Source organism: Bombus vancouverensis, chromosome 7 (genome assembly GCF_051014615.1).
Source record: "Bombus vancouverensis nearcticus chromosome 7, iyBomVanc1_principal, whole genome shotgun sequence".
NCBI lineage: Eukaryota > Metazoa > Arthropoda > Insecta > Hymenoptera > Apidae > Bombus > Bombus vancouverensis.
The window spans coordinates 13,258,620-13,276,266 of record NC_134917.1 but is presented as its reverse complement, the minus strand read 5'-3'; the positions used below and the strand labels follow the sequence as shown (position 1 = coordinate 13,276,266).

Here is a 17,647-nt window from a genome sequence, read left to right as displayed (position 1 = left end):
ACTAAAACGCAAAAATATAAATCCCCACATTTTACTCTTTAATTTCAACAAATAAGTATATTATTCTCTATAAGACACAGTAGAAAGGAATAGAAAATATAAATCAAGAAGAACGTTATTAGGTTCATGGCATCATAAACGTTTATTTGATTTCTATTTTTTCATTATTTTCTATCGACGGATGATATGACCAATTATAAAAGGGTTGGTTTTTGTCTAATTTTTCTTAAATAATTATGTACATAGTTTGGATTGCTTCATTTTTACACTGTCTTTTTTCTAGAAACAAAAATACTAACTGTAAATATACATAATTGCTGTTTTGGTAAATAAACTGAGTACAGTTATTGGATATAATTGCAGACATTAACTCATCAAAAAATAACTCATTAAACTTCACTTATTCATACAATAAGCAATATCTTATAATGTTAAATTCTCTATATATGTTTCCAACATTACAATTCATTCATGTTAAAACTGCAATTTTTAAAAAGAACTGAAGATAGTAGCTGAAGATAAAAATAATTGCAACAAACAATTTTAATTCCGTAATCGGTAGTGTTAGAAATGATTTACGTATACAGATCTTTGCAGGAAATTCCTTTCTTAACATCAGTTTAAAATGGAAAACTGATCATTTAGCAAACTTGTACTTTGATTTGACTGAACAAATGTACATGTATTTCTAGGCATGCACAAATCATAAATTAGTAATGGCTATACACTTGTGAAGGTTAACTAAATATATATTTACTTATATAACTCCTGGTTATTGATTATTGCAGCTAGTGCTGACAATATTTTGGTTGGAATCATATAGAAATACTTTTCGAAATATATAAGGAAAATAGAATTATATTAAAGATAACATGAAATCCTATTATACGTTTCTATTAATTCAGATAAATAAAATTAATAGAAGAAACTTCAATAAAACGAAGCACTTATTTTTCAATACTCATAAACGCAAATTCCGATTATTGCATATACTGTGTCACGTTGTTTATCCACGTATTTTTAATAGCTGAAATAAATTTAGATAATGATTTTAAATAAATAAAATTAAGTGACAATTCCAACTGAAGCATAAAATGTACTAACCGGTAGTAATTAGGCTTAAAAGGTCCAGCCTTATTAAGTCCCATATATTTGGCTTGTTCATCTGTTAGTTCCGTCAAATGTGCATCAAACGTTGGTAAATGTAATGAAGCCACGTACTCATCTATCGAGTAGTATTATTGTTTTACAGCTTACTTTAATTGAATAATAATGGAACATAAAGATATTTTAGGCTTACCCATCTTTTTTGGTAACAGATAAACGTCACTTTTATATCGCCCTGATGGTGCGTTGAAAAGTTCAATTAGTGCTAACGCTTGGGTAGCGGCTGTGATCGACACAACAAATGAGGGGATGCTGGAACAAGACAAGTTGACTAATCGGCCTTCCGCTAATAACACGATGCGCTTTCCATCTGGCCAGATAACATGATCCACTTGAGACCTTACTTTTTCCCAAGTTAAATCGGGCGTGCGTAAACTGTTCTGTTAAGAACATATTAAAGGAGTCTTAATGTCTTATCAATATATTTCTTTTTTTTTTTGTTCTGAAATATAAGAAATACGAGTTTTTCCCTACAAACTCTAGTTGAAAATCTAATCGAATTTTAAAGGAAGTAGTTATATATTGTCAAAATTTGAACGTACAATGTCTATTTCGGTATTACTATGTCCCATATTGCATACTACGCAGCCGTTTTTCATTTTATCCATGTGTTCGCGCGTAACTACATTTTTATTGCCAGTTGCGGTAATAACGATATCTACATTTCGGATTACTTCGTTCAGTTTCATTACTCTAAAACCGTCCATGCTGTAAAGAATACCTGTATGAATAATTGTATTATCGTTTATGTAATATACAGTGTATTTTATTTTAAACTATCTACCTCGCTTGTAAAGCACAAATTGGATCGATCTCAGTTATATAAACGATACAACCTAAACCCTTAAGGGCTTGACAACAACCTTTACCAACTTCACCATAACCACAAATTACAACTTGTTTTCCACCAAACATAATATCTGTGGATCGTTTCAAGCTGCAATAAGATATCTAAGTAGAAGCAATTAGCAGATACTTTTAGTGTGTTTCAATAACTGATTTACAATTGATTTACCTATCGATAATACTTTCGCGGCAGCTATAAAGATTATCAAACTTAGTTTTTGTTACACTATCATTGACATTCATGGCAGGGACGGATAATTTTCCTGCTTTTGATAATTGGTATAATCTATGTACACCTGTTACACTCTCTTCAACAATTCCTAGAAATTAACATTATTATTATCTACTTGGCTGCAAAAGAAACAATGGACAAACCTTGAATCATTTTAAACATAGCATTATATTTTTTGAGCATTAAATGTGTTGCATCACCACCATCATCTAATATCATATTAGGTTGCCAATTTTCAGCAGCTACACATTTATCAATACACCACCAAAAATCTTCTTCTGTTTCACCGCGCCAAGCAAAAATTGGATAACCAGCATGAGCCAGAGCAGCAGCCACTTCATTTTGAGTAGAATATATGTTACATGCTGCCCATCTAACTTGTGCACCCAAATGTACTAAGGTTTCAATAAGAACAGCAGTTTGAGCATTGATATGAGTGCACCCAACGATTTTAGCATTTTTCAATGGCTGTTTGAAATAATTGTTTATTATACACATTAATATTGCTTAGTTTTGTTTTTGTAGTAAATAATTTGTATACCTTATCATCGGCGGCACGTTTACGAAGTGCCATAATTCCCGGCATTTCTTGTTCCGCTATTTCTATCTCTCTTCTACCAAATGCATGTTGATTAATGTTGCGTACACAAAAATCTGTGAAACCATTTTCTGTTTTTTGAAGTTTTTCACGAGGTGACACGTCATCTTCGTCCGATGAACTTCCTGTATAAGATGCTAAAATTAACCGCGATACGTTAATAATAATCAGGTTACAATAATTAAATGTACAACACTGTAATGACCGTATTCGTACCAGAACTGTAACTATCTGTGCTACTGGCTGACAAAGATCGACTACGATAACGGCTGGACTTCTTCAAAGCTCCTGACTTGGAATCCTAAACATTTAAAAGGTCAAATAAATTATGAGATTGTGAATAATTCTCATCTTCAAAAGGGCTGCAACAGATGGAAATGGACTACAAACAGAAAAAATGCAAATAAAGCTATTTTATTTGATAGAATGGACACAGTTTAATATAGACGATTTTTGGTGTAATATCATTTGATTTTATGTTGTTCTTGTTATTTGTACTCTAATGAAGTATTTGGCTGCACTTTGATAAAAGGATCGTCTTATTATTACTGTGTTATTTGATGGGAAAGCAAAAATGATAAACCCATTGGCACATACCACATTTATGTTGTCATAGGAATTAAAGCAGCCCTGAGGAAATTGCAAGGATTGCTCTATGGAAAGGAGTACAAATTTACTTGTGTCTTGTACACACATATTCTTACTTACTAATTTTGTTCTCGCGCCGTGAAAGGCACTATTTGATGCCTCTAGGCTCTGAAATCACAACAACCACCATCATAATTCAAATTGGATCAAATTTTCATAATACAGTCCGTAGTTAGGTACAAAGCTCCCAAAGGTTGTACTTGTAAGTAAAACTTGATTTATATAAGATATCAGTTTTATGTACACAAAGGTATCTCCCCCCTCTTCTTTTTTTGTTTTGTAATCATTCCTCAGTTGTACTCAATGCATTGGTTCAGTAGTGCTAATTGTGCCATGCCTATATGGTGTATTTAGGCATATAATGAGTGATGCATGAGTGATTGGTACCGAACCTACGGACTACTGTGAGAATAATGCTCTATATGTAAAATAATATAAGCGCCTTGATAGCAGGCAATATGTGTAATAGCATGCAAATCACTTTTTAGTTTTTTGCATTATCAAAGTTGAAGTTATACATATATGTATATGTATTATGCATTTGATGTCATTGAAGATATTAAAAGACTTAATTTCTTTTGTGATAGTTAATATGCTAAAGTACTGTTATACATAGAAGGATATGTAGTAAAGGAATGATAAATTAAAAAATGTATGAAGAAAATGAAATATCTTTTGTCTGAAAAAACTAAAATATTAAAAACTTTTTCACGTTGAATTAGAAAATGTCAATATCTAGAACAAAGTACTTAGAATGTTGCTTTAGAAGATTGTTCTTATCAGTTAAACTCATGTATATGAATTGTCTGCAATTTTCATGCCAATTATCATAACATCATTTGCATATTGTGTAACAACGATAAAGTGCCAGTTACAATAGTTTTTTAAATGGAAAAATACTTTTGAGGCAAAGGCATATATTCACTCTGTTTATAAATTAGGTTTTCATTACTTTTTTTTTAGTATTATATATATATCTTTCAATAACCTTCAATAATTTTCAATAACATTGTCATAAAACACATTTAAACTCACAGTAAATTTAATAAATAAACCAGAATTTACATTTCATTAATAAATAAGATTAGTATCCAGTTTTCCTAACAATATACTTATGAAGTATATTATGATAAGAATCATGATTGCAAGATTATGGATCTTTCAATTTGAAATAACAATAGAAGGAAGTTATTTGTTTGACAATAGACAGAAGTTATATACAAGACCATACATTAATTACTACCATGTGTTGTATTATATAACAGCAACATGTGGTCATAAGACTTGAAAGGGTTGGGCTGAAATATGACAGAAAAAACAAAACACAGGTAAAGGAAGATAAAGGTAAATGAAAGACTTAATACAAATAATTTAACATAATAGAAGAACATAAAAACAATGAAATAAAGAAAGTACAATATCTTTGTTAAATCATTGTCTTTTGATGGAATGAAAGTATAAATTAAAAAAGATATATTTTATTTTTATAAGTGATTTAATTAGCCAGAAACTAATACGGCGGTAAATACAATACTCGTGGCAACGCAGTGTCATGATTTTACGTTATCAAAATCGAAGTTAAAATAATCCGTTTGTTTAATTATTTGGCGATAGCATTCTTCAATCTACCTTGTTGTTTGATGCTGGATCGGTGACAGGACCATCGGTAACGGTATTTCTAGCCTCTTTCCCTGAAGACGTACTATTCACAGCATCCCCGCTGTCAGCCATTTTCGATTCGAAGTCAAACTAGTGCGTTCACTCAACGACAGGTGGTGCCTTTATGGTCTTGCAGGAGCGTAATCACGATGTGCTTACAACCAGGTGCTTTTTGTCGATACTGTCATACTGTTCATAAATAATTGATTAATTTAGATAAATAATAGTTGCACCAAAAGATCATTGTCTTATAATTTAAACGATATAATAGTTTTACTTTAACTAAATTTATTTTACCAGAGTATTCTAAAGTCTTCAAAATAAAACATTTTTATTTATTTTAAAATATATTGGAATCATTTCCAAATTAGTGATACATTTACTTATTTACTTTTTTGTTATATAACTCGGAACGAAATTTTAGTAATAAATTGTGCATCTAATTGAATAAGAATAAAAGATTAGTATAATTTAATAATTTGTTCATAAGAAAAAATGCTATATTAAAATATAGATGAATCATAGGAAGTACGCTAGATACGGCCTTGTTCTTGTTCGACGTATACTATCTATCCTGAAAACATTAATCGCCTTGTGCCCACCCACCAAGATGGCTCCTTTATGGGGCAATACTCGATGTTTGACGTGAAGTTATTTACACACCTGGAATTAAACGTTCATTGAGACAAGTTGTAGATGCCTTTCGGTGCACCGTGTACGTGAAACAGATCAAGAAAGAGTGCGTGCTCTATAGCAGTGAAGGATCGATCGAGTTTCTGGAGAAAATAATTATACGGGACGGCCGGTTGGTCTAATACATAGTTCTCTTGCCGAACAAAAATCTGTACAGGTATCATAGCCTTTGTTATACGGAGCAAGATATTCTGATTGGTTTTCTGATTTTGCTTGGATAAGTTACAGCGTGTCATGCATATTGGTCGTGTATCTTATTAAAATTTGTCGAAATCCCGGGACTCTATCATCAGTGTCAAAATTGACCGCGGTTGTGTACAATGCATATTGATCTATTCGTAGCTGTCATTTGTACATTGAATAATTTGTTTCTGCTGCATGAATCACGTCTCGTAAATTTCAATAACAAGTCTATGACTTTACCTAGTATTTTTAATGAGAGATATAGCTATATATTACATCACGATGGAAATACTTCGTCGTTATTATAAATTATATTCTTTCGCGATTTAACAAAAAACAATATCATTGTAGTACTATTTGTAATTATTTTTAAACACAATATCCACGGAAAATTATCATGTTAAATTTCTAATTATTAAGAAATTACAAGATTCGTATTATATATATGGAGGTTAACGTAGAAATGTATTTCGAAAAGTTTCTTAACGTTTTATTTCATTGAATCCATAACCTGTATAATATGAGAAATAATTTATTTTCATCTCTAATAAATTCAGTTGATGAGGAAATTACTTTCGCTTCGAATGTTTGCTTGTCATTTGATTCATCTCTTGTTTTACTAATATAAAGCATATTTTATAATGTAATTTATGGTGCATATACATGTGATGATGAATGCAGTTCTATACGTGATTTTACATATCTTATTAATGTGAATTTCAGGAAGTGGATACTATCATGAATATTTAATCTAATTTCCATAATAAAGATATCAGTGCAAACATGAGTGCAACTAACTAACATTTCATAATATTGTTTATTAGTCTATTATGAATATTTTTTTTTTCAGATACACAGTGCCATTCCAAAGAACCATTGCTCACAGCTGTGCTAAATTATGAATGTTATGCTTTACAGAAAAAGATAAAGTGTAAAGATTTTTAAAGATCTGTATTACTAATTTCTAATGATGTTAGTTTATCATTCATGAAGCTACGATAATAACAATTACATTAACAAAGCTCAAATGAAATTTTGGCAAACAACATTTGTTCATAATTATTCATATGTAAATTTGCATGTTATACAAAAATTTGAAGCATGATATATGAATGTTGTAAACGAATGGGAAAGATAAAATAAAAGAGCATTTTATTGAAAATGTTACCAAAGGGAGGTAATGCTGATTTTCATATAAATTTTTAGACTTGATACAATGACCAAAGGGAGAAATGCTGATGTTTAATAACTGCAAAGATAAATGAATAAGAAGAACTATTAATAGTGGTACTTAAAAATGTCCTGAGTAAAGTTTGATGAAGAAAAGATTTTTATTTTCACACTTAATTATATAAGTGATCTAATCAAGTTAAGCTTTAAAAATGGCAAGAAAAAGTGATAATATCAAAACCATCAATGTTGCTGTTGTTGGTCTTTCTGGCACTGAGAAAGATAAAGGACAAGTTGGTGTTGGAAAGTCATGTCTGTGTAATCGTTTTATGCGTTCTTTGAATGATGATTATAATGTGGACCATATATCAGTGTTATCACAGGTAATAGCTAAATATGTGTTAGATACATTTGTATGCTTTGCAGTGATTACTCTTTTATTAATTGGCTATTATCTTTTACAGTCAGATTTTAGTGGTCGGGTGGTGAATAATGATCATTTCCTATATTGGGGTGAAGTTACAAAAACAGCAGAGGATGGGACAGAGTATCAATTTCAAGTGATAGAACATACAGAGTTTATAGATGATGCATCATTTCAGCCTTTTAAGGGTGGTAAAATGGAACCTTATGCAAAACGATGTGCAGCCACCAAAATTACTAGTGCAGAAAAGCTTATGTATATTTGCAAAAATCAATTAGGCATAGAAAAAGAATATGAACAAAAAGTTTTACCAGATGGTAAATTAAATATTGATGGCTTTTTGTGTGTATTTGATGTAAGCGTTGTACCAAATAGATCTATAGAAAAACAGATTGAAATAGTAGCAAATATATTGAACAGTTTAATGAAAACTAAAAAACCAATAGTTTTGGTAACAACTAAAAATGATGATGCTAATGAACAATATGTAAAAGAAGCTGAAAAATTAATAATGCGTAAAGAATATAAAGGTTCCATTTTAATAGTTGAAACATCTGCACATGAAAATATCAATATTGATTTGGCATTTATGATTTTGGCCCAATTGATTGATAAAACTAAAATGCGAAGTAAGCTAACACCATTCGCGGAAGCAGCTAGAGCTAGAAAAGAATTATTGGATGCATCTACAGAATCTTTACAAAGATTGATTCGAATACATATTACCGACTATAGAGCATTGTGGTCTCAAGCATCCAAAAAACTAGCCCAACATAAAGAATTTTCAACATTTGTAGAATTATTTGGTATTGATGCAACCCAAAGATTATTTAGGAGACATATTAAGAAATTGAAAGATGAACAAGTGGCAAAGAAGATTCAAGGATATTTAGATATGCTACCTGAAATTCTTCATGAAATATGTCCTGATATAACAAATTTGATTAATGAGTATGTTTCCAACTAAAATCTTTTAATTACGATTGGAAGGTGTTGTTTTACTGAATCCATGTATTTTATTTATATAGAGAGTGGTCTGCAGTACAACAGTATATAAAAGAACATCCCGATTTTCATCAATATTTTTATGAATGTCCCGAGGATATCCCGTGGATTGATTGTGATTTTGGTGAAAGCAATGGAACAAAGATTCCTTATGATGTTTTGGAAACACCAGAAGCAGAAACTGTTTTCAAAAATCATATAAATATATTGCAACAAGAACAGCGGCGATTAGAGTAAGTATTACATACATATGCATATATTTCTTGATTATACTTTATTATAATTATTATCTGCTGAAATTCTACTACTTAGAAATAGCAAAAGAATCACTAGTTTTCCCTTACATGCTTTAACATAGTTATTAAGGTTATATAGTTATTCAGCATTTTAGATAATAATACTTATATGCAATACATTAATGCTTTGCTTTATTCTGGGTGGCGTTTATTTTATGCAGACTTCCTAAAAGGTAAATTATGCTTTTTATCGCTTTACATACTAGAATATCGTTTTTTAGAAAAATATATAATTAGCTGTACTAACATTTTTATAGTTTTATATATATATATATATATTTTGGTATACTTGAGACTTCATAAATGAATAATCTATAAATAATTATATTCTACTAAGGAAAGTATTTGATAATATTTATGTAAATACATTGTTCATTAGATGGAAAAAACAGTTTAAGCAATTATTGGAAGAAACTGGCTATGTTACACCAGGAAAGCATTTGTCTGAAGTTAGAGTTCTTTTTATGGGCAGAGAATGCTTTGAAGCTCTTTCTCACCATGATTGTCAAGAAATATATGATCAACATCAAAAGGAGATTATTGAGAAAGCAAAACATAATTTTCAAGTAAGGATACACATTTTAGTATAAATAGTAATAACAACAATCTAAATATTTTACATTCTATTGTACTTTCTGATTCTATATATTATAGGAACTACTACTAGAACATGCTGATTTGTTTTATCATTTTAAAAGTATAGCACCATCTGGTACTATAACACAAGATGATATTAAAGAAATAACAGATGCATTGGTGGATGATTTTAGGTAATTAATTAAAATTATCTCTTTTTTAAACGAATTTACAAATATTTTTGAATTATCTCTTATGGTGTACAGGTATAAGGCTTTAGATAGGCTAGATCAAGATAGAAAATTAATGCTTTTTCAACATTTGGGTTTTGTACATTGTCCCATAAGGGAACATTGTCCAGCTTATCCAAATTGCATGGATGCGCTTATAGAACGTATACTTGGAACAAAAGCTCACAGGTAAGATTTAGTTTTTTTCAAATTAGACAGATAAAATAAAATTTCTTATATATTCCAATATTATTATAATAATGATTTTTTAGACCTTCTTCATGGAATCACAGTAGCCAATGGCAATTAACATCTGATAATAATCAATTAAATTTAGTCATACTTGGAAGCAGTGGACTTGGCGAAGAATTCGCTCGTGAAATAAGAGCACAAACGGAGGACGACGAAGTAGAAATTGATTGTCAGTTATATACACTTGGATATCGAATAATCGATGGTGACGTCGGACTACCACACAATTCATTTACTACTTCTGACTTTATGCCTCATGGTATATGACGATGCTATAGTTATTATATATATATACATATAGTCATACTATATAGAATAGAAGTCTAAGAGCATTTTAAATTTACAGGTTCATTCTGTATTTACGCAGACGATTATTCATTTGAATATATTCGTTCTTCTTTAGAGAAAACTTTATTGTCGAATTTAGAACAAGAAGATAGGTTACCATTTCAAGGATTACCTATTGTTATTATGTTTGTGCCAGAATCAACTATAGACGAATTAGAAGCAATAAGACTTAGGAAAGAGGGTCAAAATCTTGCTGATAGGTACTAATTACTCATGTACTTTATATTTCGTTGTAGATAGAAAAAAATTAACAGTCAATTTTTACATTAGTCTACAGTGTCCATTTATCGATGTCTGCATAGAGGATTTAGAGCAAGACAAAAGGTTCCCTGCTCCGCTTGTGAAAGATGCATTGCAGCAACTTATACAATCTATAAATCACAGAGCTGGTTTTTTAAATATTTACCAAAGTGTTATTGAATGTTTGGAACCGGATATTAGGTAAGATAATTTTTAAGCAAATTATATTATATGTTAAGAAGAGAGAAAATATATCAATATTATTTTTATTTTAGAATAATAATGTGTATGTTTTGTGGGGATCCGTATTCTGTCGAGAACGTACTCGGTCCTTTACTTAATCATCAATGTTGTTTCCTTAGTGGCGATCGATCGATTGTTTTAGAAACATTTCTAGGAGAATCGAAACGAAGAGTTGAAGTTATTATTTCTAGCTTCCATGGAGCAAATGCATTTAGGGACGAATTAGTACATGGTTTCATATTGGTTTATTCTACAAAAAGGAAAGCATCACTTGCAACCCTTAAGTACGTGTAATATAATCATTTTTATATGTTTCAAAACTATATCATTTTAATTCAACATTTTTTCATAGTGCATTTTCTATGAATATACCAAACTTACCGATACAAATAATGGCTGTGACCGATACTGGAGGTGCTAATGCTTTCTTCAGTAATGATTTAAGTCATTTACTTATCACGGAAGGAAATGCAATTGCGGATAAATTGCAAGCGCATTTTATGACCTCAGCATCCAGTTGCCAACAAAAGAGTATGCTATAGTATTTAAAGACACTACTTACTTTTTAACATCAAATTTTTTAATTTAACTTAATATCTCGTCTTTTAAATACATATTGTGTTACACATAATATATATATTACAGCGGCATTTTATACCCCATTCTTCAAAGAGGTATGGGAGAAAAAACCTGAAATTGAACAAGCATTTAATATGGAAGAGCCAGGTAATCTGAATGATAGTGGCGAAGGAACTTTGGAATACTCTGCGTTACATCCTATGCCGCCGCCACGACATGAAAGTTATCACCTTCAAACACCAGATGATGGGTAAGTAATTTGAAATCACTCCTTAAAATGTCATCTAATTAATTGTGATTACCATAAAAATTTCTTTGTACTTCAAAAATCTAATGTGAAGTAGTATGTCTGTAACTTTCAGAAGTGGTTCCGAATCGTACGAGCAATTAACTCCTGATGGTGATCTTGGAGACACGGGATTAAATGAACAGTTTGCAGACAATAGAGCTACACCTAGTGACGACAGTGATATTTATAGCCAAGTAGATTTTTATAGGGAAGAAAGAGAGAGAGATCTGTTAAAACCAGGAGACATTACAAACAAATTATCCGGTTAGTTTTATAATAATGAAATGAAATGGAGTGATGACAAAATACCTTCTTAAATATGATTTCATTTTTTTATACCTTTTTTATCGCAATAGGTTGGGTGAAAGATACATTTATGCATCAAGATGGAGTAACTAATAGTTACTCCCATAGAGCTTTCACAACAGGCAGGCGTCATATTTCCCAGGCAAAACCGCGACCGAAAGGAAATAGCCAAACTTTAAAACAACCTGGTAAAATAAATTTAAAAGATTTTTCAAATGTGACAGATGCCATAGCTAGAATGACAGTAGGTGAAAAGGATGAACACGGTCCGAAGATAACTATGGGTCATGCTCCTCTTGCTACACCTGAATTGGTAGATTTAGGTTCTGAATATGCCCAAGTTAAAGACGTTGTACCAAGCCTATATCCTTCTTACGATGGCGATTATATGTATGCTTCAGTACAAGATTCTATCGGAAATAATAAACCTAAGTTACGTCACAGACGCGAGAAAGGACAACCCTGTAAGGGTTCAATTAAAAAAGTTTTTATTGGAGTTCATTAATGCATATATGTTCATTAATTATATAATTTGTTTTATAGCATACAGTGATTCTGATTCTGAATGGAGTTCTTTGGAGAGACAGAGGGTTGCTGATGTCTTAGGTAAAGTAAACAAAAAACCACCATCGCATAAAAGGATACGAAAAAAACGTACGGCTATACCTGTCGCTGCACCTAAAGTCCCATCATTGGCTAGCATGGGAAGTGGGGATGGTATTGTTGGTCTGAATTATAATGTTAAAGAGGATAAAAGTTGGCGAGTAAATCCTACAGAAAGAGGTATTATATGCATTTATTATGATGATTCTGTTAATTGTTTCATTATTAAAATATGTTATATGACGATTTTCTTATTAGTGTCTAGTGAAACACCAGATTCTTCCGAATCTAGTGATCCGGACCACTCGAGATCGAGAGCAAAACAATATAAACACGCTGCTGCTAGTCTACGAAAAAGATTTGGAAATTCATTGCCACAACATCTACCTACATCATTACAACATCCCTACAATGTAAAACATATGACTCAAGAAATGTTTAGTGCTTCCTGTAAGTAAGATTATCATTAGTATCATAATATAAATCTTTTGCATGCTAAAAGATATTAAAAAAGAATACAAAATGTTTGGTAGCTTTTGTGTGCATGCTTCATATCTTTCGCGTTTTAGAAAAGGTTTATCGCCATTGTTCCGATTCTGTAATTGTACTATTAGTTTCACGAATTATTAATTCGAAATAGCTGTCAAGAATAAAGATTGCGAGGATTTTAATGAATTGTTAATATCACAAATTTTAAATAATAGTTGTAGAATTTTTCCCAATAATTTTTTAAGATGGTTCAGACAGGATACAACAGAAGGTTTGCTCTGAATTATTTCTTCTTATATATTTGATATTGCATGAAATTATTATCATTTTGGTAAAGGAGGGGAGTGACATTACCTTTGGCAACATTCCAGATGATGAATCCAGTTTAGATGTTTCGTCTCCACGAGAAATTAATTCTCCCAGTGTAAGTAAAAATATACGGCAAAGTAAAGCTATATCTCTGTATAAATTTTGTTGAAGACATTCTTTTTGGTATTTTAAATAAGGTCAAAGATGGCGATAAATTAAACAGAAAGAAGGATAAACAAAAAGCGAAAGAAGATGAGAAGCTAGAGAAGCGTCGTCAAAAGGAGGAGAAGCTTAAAAAACACGCGGAGAAGGAAAAGGAAAGGGAGAAAAAGAAGCAAGAAAAAATAAAACAAACTAAAGGCCCTAGTTCAGCATTAAGTATGAATCAACAACCGCTAATCGAAGACTTTGCACAAAGTGAAACAAATCGAATACCTCTGTTTCTCGAAAAATGTGTGCAATTTATTGAAGATGAAGGATTAGATTCTGAAGGGATATATAGGGTTCCTGGAAATAGAGCACACGTTGAACTTCTCTTTCAAAAGTTTGAAGAAGGTAAGTCTTTTCTATGATTTCATATCTAAATATTAATTTTTTTTATATATTCGTTTGAACTTGTTTTATTATTGCAGATGGAAACGTGGACATACATTCATTGGACATACCTGTAAATGCTGTTGCGACTGCTTTAAAAGACTTTTTTTCAAAAAGGCTACCACCATTGATTGACAAAGAACGAATGAGCGAACTCGAGGACATTTCGGGTAAATTATAATAATTTTAACATTAACCGAAATGTTTGTTTAAAGCTGAAGCTAACTCTTTTTTGCTTAGGTGCCCGTGGTATTAGCAAACCGATGTCAGCAACATGTATGAATATGGAAGGTAAGTATCATTAAGTAAATTTATACAAAATAAAGAGATTAAAAAGACAACAGTTTAAGATGAATATCTATGATTTATTATAGATCGAAGCTGCAGACTATTGGCACTACGTTTGATGCTCAACAAATTGAATCCAATTAATTTTGATGTACTTAAATTTATCTTTCATCATTTTGTAAAGTAAGTTTCTATTATCATTATAGTTTAAATTATCTAAGTATTAATCATTATAATGCAACATTTATATATTTTTAGAGTGGCTGAAAATTGTAAGCTGAACAGTATGGACAGTAAAAATTTGGCAATCTGCTGGTGGCCTACTTTATTGCCTATAGAATTTAACGATCTTGGCAGATTTGAAGCAATGAGACCATACTTAGAAGATGTTGTTCAGACGATGATAGATCAATATCCTTTCCTCTTTTGTGGTGAAGAAGCTATCGTAATGGTGTAGTGAAAGACTACATTATTTCGAATCGTACAGTTAGGGCTTGTACGAGTAATGTGAAATAATTACACTTCAATACGATGTGTATTATTTCCGTTTAGTCCTTATGATTACGAATAATGATTGGTCTTGTTATGTTTATATACCGTGACTTGATCGTAGTGCATTTGAGCTACGACTAGGATAATTCTTGTAACGTGAAAAAGACCGAACAAATTAATTTAAGTTTACATACTCGTTTCATTGCGAAGTGTGACTGACGGAGTGATAGATTAATGGCCCTAATGATGGCTGTTTGCAGGCCCGATAATAATGCGAATAATAAAAAGTCAATCTGCGTGTCATAACAGTATGCATGTATCATGTTGGATGTATTCAGAGCGATGTATTTATTAACATATATTTAGGTGTAAGTCTCGATATTTGATAATAGCGAATACTCGTAGTGAGCTCGATGTTGCTTTTTTATCTGATCTTCTTGTTTTCCTTTACCTTCTGTTTTTATGTTCTTCTATAAATAAAAGATCTGTTTATTGTATGCAACGTGTATGCGTGTGTGTGAGAGAAAGAGAAAGAGAGTGAAGGAGGGAGGGAAAGATAAAAAGCGAGAGAAAGAGAAATGGCGCAATCTTATAAAAAAATATTCATATTCTAAAACGTGTTAAAGACATTACTATAAAATGTACGAGGTATACAAATTTTCTCTAATACATGCGCGTTTTTATATAGCAACGATATCAAAACATCAAAATATCTCTATGAAAAATTTAATTTTTCGGTTAATCGATTATCGTTTTTAGTCTGGAAGGCATTTTTAATTTGCATTTAATCAGTGTAAATCTCTTTCTCGAACCAGTATTTCAGAATATTTAGTTTGATTTAATAGAGCTATTTAAGCTCATTGGTGATACAATGCATAATATATCCATTCCGTCTGAATGAAAAACAAAAACGAACAAAAAAAAAAAAGAGAAAAAGATGAAGGAAATGAAAAGCGTTACATGTATTTGCGATTTTTTCAAGATGTGCAGCGAATAAGCGTTTATATCAAGAAGATTGTAAGGATATTGATATGGTTCTAATTATTAAGGTAAATCTTGAAGATTTCCGGATTTGTAACAGATCACGGGAATACTAAATGCTAAGAACTTTACCTAAAATCTCACAGACATTTTTTCAAGTTTCATAAAGCGAATAATTGTACATAAGATTATAAGATTGTAAGCTACGAAAAGTTTATAACGAGAATTACGAGGATCGACTATCGATCGATACTTTCGAGATTATTCAATGGTCGCCATGACGTTTACACAAATCGCTTTTATCTTTTTTTACGCGATGCATGTTATATTTGATAAAAATAATTAAATAATAGACGAAGGTTCGTGTTTTTAATCGCATATTGTATTTGTGTATCAGCTTTCGTCTGTATTTACAAAAGGTACTTATCAACGTTACATTTTATTTTTCGAACAGCTTTAGAATACTACGGTCGCAGGATATGTAACCGATCGTCAAACTGTTCAACCATTTTGCTCTTGTACCTGCTGCGTTATCCCGAAATACAATTCTCTTTTGGTAAAAACCATTATTCTAAATTCATACACATATGATAACTTTTATGTGTTCCCATGGATAAAGGTTCTGACGATCGTCGTTACTGTTCTGAAGATGAGATGAAATTCGATAATACGAACGCATCAACGGATCAAACGACTGAGCCATTAGAACTGTGATGTAGTTACTTGTTTTTAATAATGTATAATAGTAACTATCGAGAAAGGCAAAAGGATTGTTCAATGACGCTTAACGTAATAGATGCGATCTTTGTTGAAACGAAGCTATTGTTTTACGATCAGTGTATATTAGCATTAATTGATTTTCCAGCGTGCAAAACATCTTCGTCTATTAATGCGGAATGTGGTCCGATTCGAAATCTTTTCGAATAATGATGAATTCACACGTAGGTGTGCCATACCATGTGTAGTTGTCACGATCATAATGTAACCGTACATCATTTGAGGATGAAATGTTCGGAAGCAAGAATCGTCAAGCAAGAAAAAAAAAAAGAAAGAAAAGAAAAGTAGGATCAAGGAAGTCAATCGACGATTGATCGACAATGGAGCTATTGTGAGCAAGTTTGTTTCTTTTTTTATTTTATTCGATAATCCGAACTATAACAAGAAACATTCCCGCGAGTAACGATTGAAGTTACTTCCGGTTTTGTCGAGCGCGAATTCGACGAGGTTCATGTTCCTTTGACGATGAATATATTGCAGGTAAATGAATCGAGGAAAAGAAAGGAAAAGAAAGAAACCATTTCGATAAGGTTGTTCGATCTCGACGAGTTCGTTCTCGATAAATTTTGTCGTATTTATAAGAAAATCGTTGTAACGATATTTCGATGATTTAACCAGCGCCGCGAGGGCGCTTAGCGACAAACAACGGATCGTACATTCCCGTATTAGTCGTAAAATGAAACAAACAAAACAGAATTTTATACATTCGTACGTACATAATTGTATAATGTTATTAATAGGAACAGAGACGTCGATGTTACGTGTGAGATCTGGGATATGGATCAAATGCTATCTCAAATAATAATGACATGATTTCTGTCATTGTCGCTGAATTTAAACTGGCTAAATTTTTCGAACACCTGTTCGTTATACCTTTGACAATGATTCTCTTTTATCCTTGATCTTCGTTGCGTATTATTCTCTTATGCTTTGCCATCCCTCTAAGTATGCTTTTTGTTTATGTTTTCTCTCCAGTTGACAAATTTTTGCGAATCAGTGCTCTCCAATGTCATTATTTTTCTATTTTCTTTTGTATGGATTTTTTTAAAAATATTTCTTCGGAAGAGGAAGAATTAAGTTCTGCTCCGTTTCATCGTTAGTTTGACGTTACGTCGTTGTAAGTTCCATCG

At 31.5% G+C, this 17,647-nt stretch overlaps 2 protein-coding genes across 11 annotated transcripts; one reads left to right on the top strand and one right to left on the bottom strand.

Annotated features, from left to right (window-relative positions):
- Window positions 1-115: 115 nt before the first annotated feature.
- LOC117156054 (adenosylhomocysteinase-like 1) lies at window positions 116-5,274 on the bottom strand. Of its 4 annotated transcripts, none has more exons than XM_033332751.2 (11): window positions 5,121-5,268; window positions 3,552-3,599; window positions 3,060-3,144; window positions 2,787-2,968; window positions 2,389-2,713; window positions 2,183-2,333; window positions 1,952-2,104; window positions 1,710-1,875; window positions 1,301-1,547; window positions 1,105-1,225; window positions 116-1,027 (listed from the first exon to the last, which is right to left on the bottom strand). In XM_033332751.2, the coding sequence occupies exons 1-11, from the start codon at window positions 5,220-5,222 to the stop codon at window positions 1,021-1,023; spliced, it is 1,587 nt and encodes a 528-aa protein (XP_033188642.1). In that variant the 5' UTR covers window positions 5,223-5,268; the 3' UTR covers window positions 116-1,020. The 4 variants fall into 4 exon arrangements, with proteins under 4 accessions (XP_033188642.1, XP_033188640.1, XP_033188643.1 ...); XM_033332749.2 differs by having other exon boundaries at window positions 2,787-2,980; window positions 5,121-5,267; XM_033332752.2 differs by lacking the exon at window positions 3,552-3,599 and having other exon boundaries at window positions 2,787-2,980; window positions 5,121-5,274.
- Window positions 5,275-5,688: 414 nt separating this feature from the next.
- On the top strand, window positions 5,689-17,356 carry RhoGAPp190 (Rho GTPase-activating protein 190). Of its 7 annotated transcripts, none has more exons than XM_076619696.1 (24): window positions 5,689-5,955; window positions 6,877-6,957; window positions 7,233-7,579; window positions 7,661-8,571; window positions 8,649-8,858; window positions 9,301-9,487; window positions 9,576-9,691; window positions 9,764-9,916; window positions 10,000-10,238; window positions 10,326-10,527; window positions 10,598-10,768; window positions 10,843-11,094; window positions 11,163-11,341; window positions 11,456-11,639; window positions 11,734-11,942; window positions 12,035-12,448; window positions 12,528-12,767; window positions 12,846-13,037; window positions 13,448-13,500; window positions 13,583-13,940; window positions 14,018-14,149; window positions 14,220-14,270; window positions 14,354-14,450; window positions 14,526-17,356. In XM_076619696.1, exons 3-24 carry the CDS (start codon window positions 7,409-7,411, stop codon window positions 14,722-14,724), a joined length of 4,920 nt encoding a protein of 1,639 aa, XP_076475811.1. In that variant the 5' UTR covers window positions 5,689-5,955; window positions 6,877-6,957; window positions 7,233-7,408; the 3' UTR covers window positions 14,725-17,356. The 7 variants fall into 7 exon arrangements, with proteins under 7 accessions (XP_076475811.1, XP_076475813.1, XP_076475814.1 ...); XM_076619698.1 differs by having other exon boundaries at window positions 6,877-6,998; XM_076619699.1 differs by having other exon boundaries at window positions 5,689-6,000; window positions 11,752-11,942.
- The last annotated feature ends 291 nt before the right edge of the window (window positions 17,357-17,647 follow it).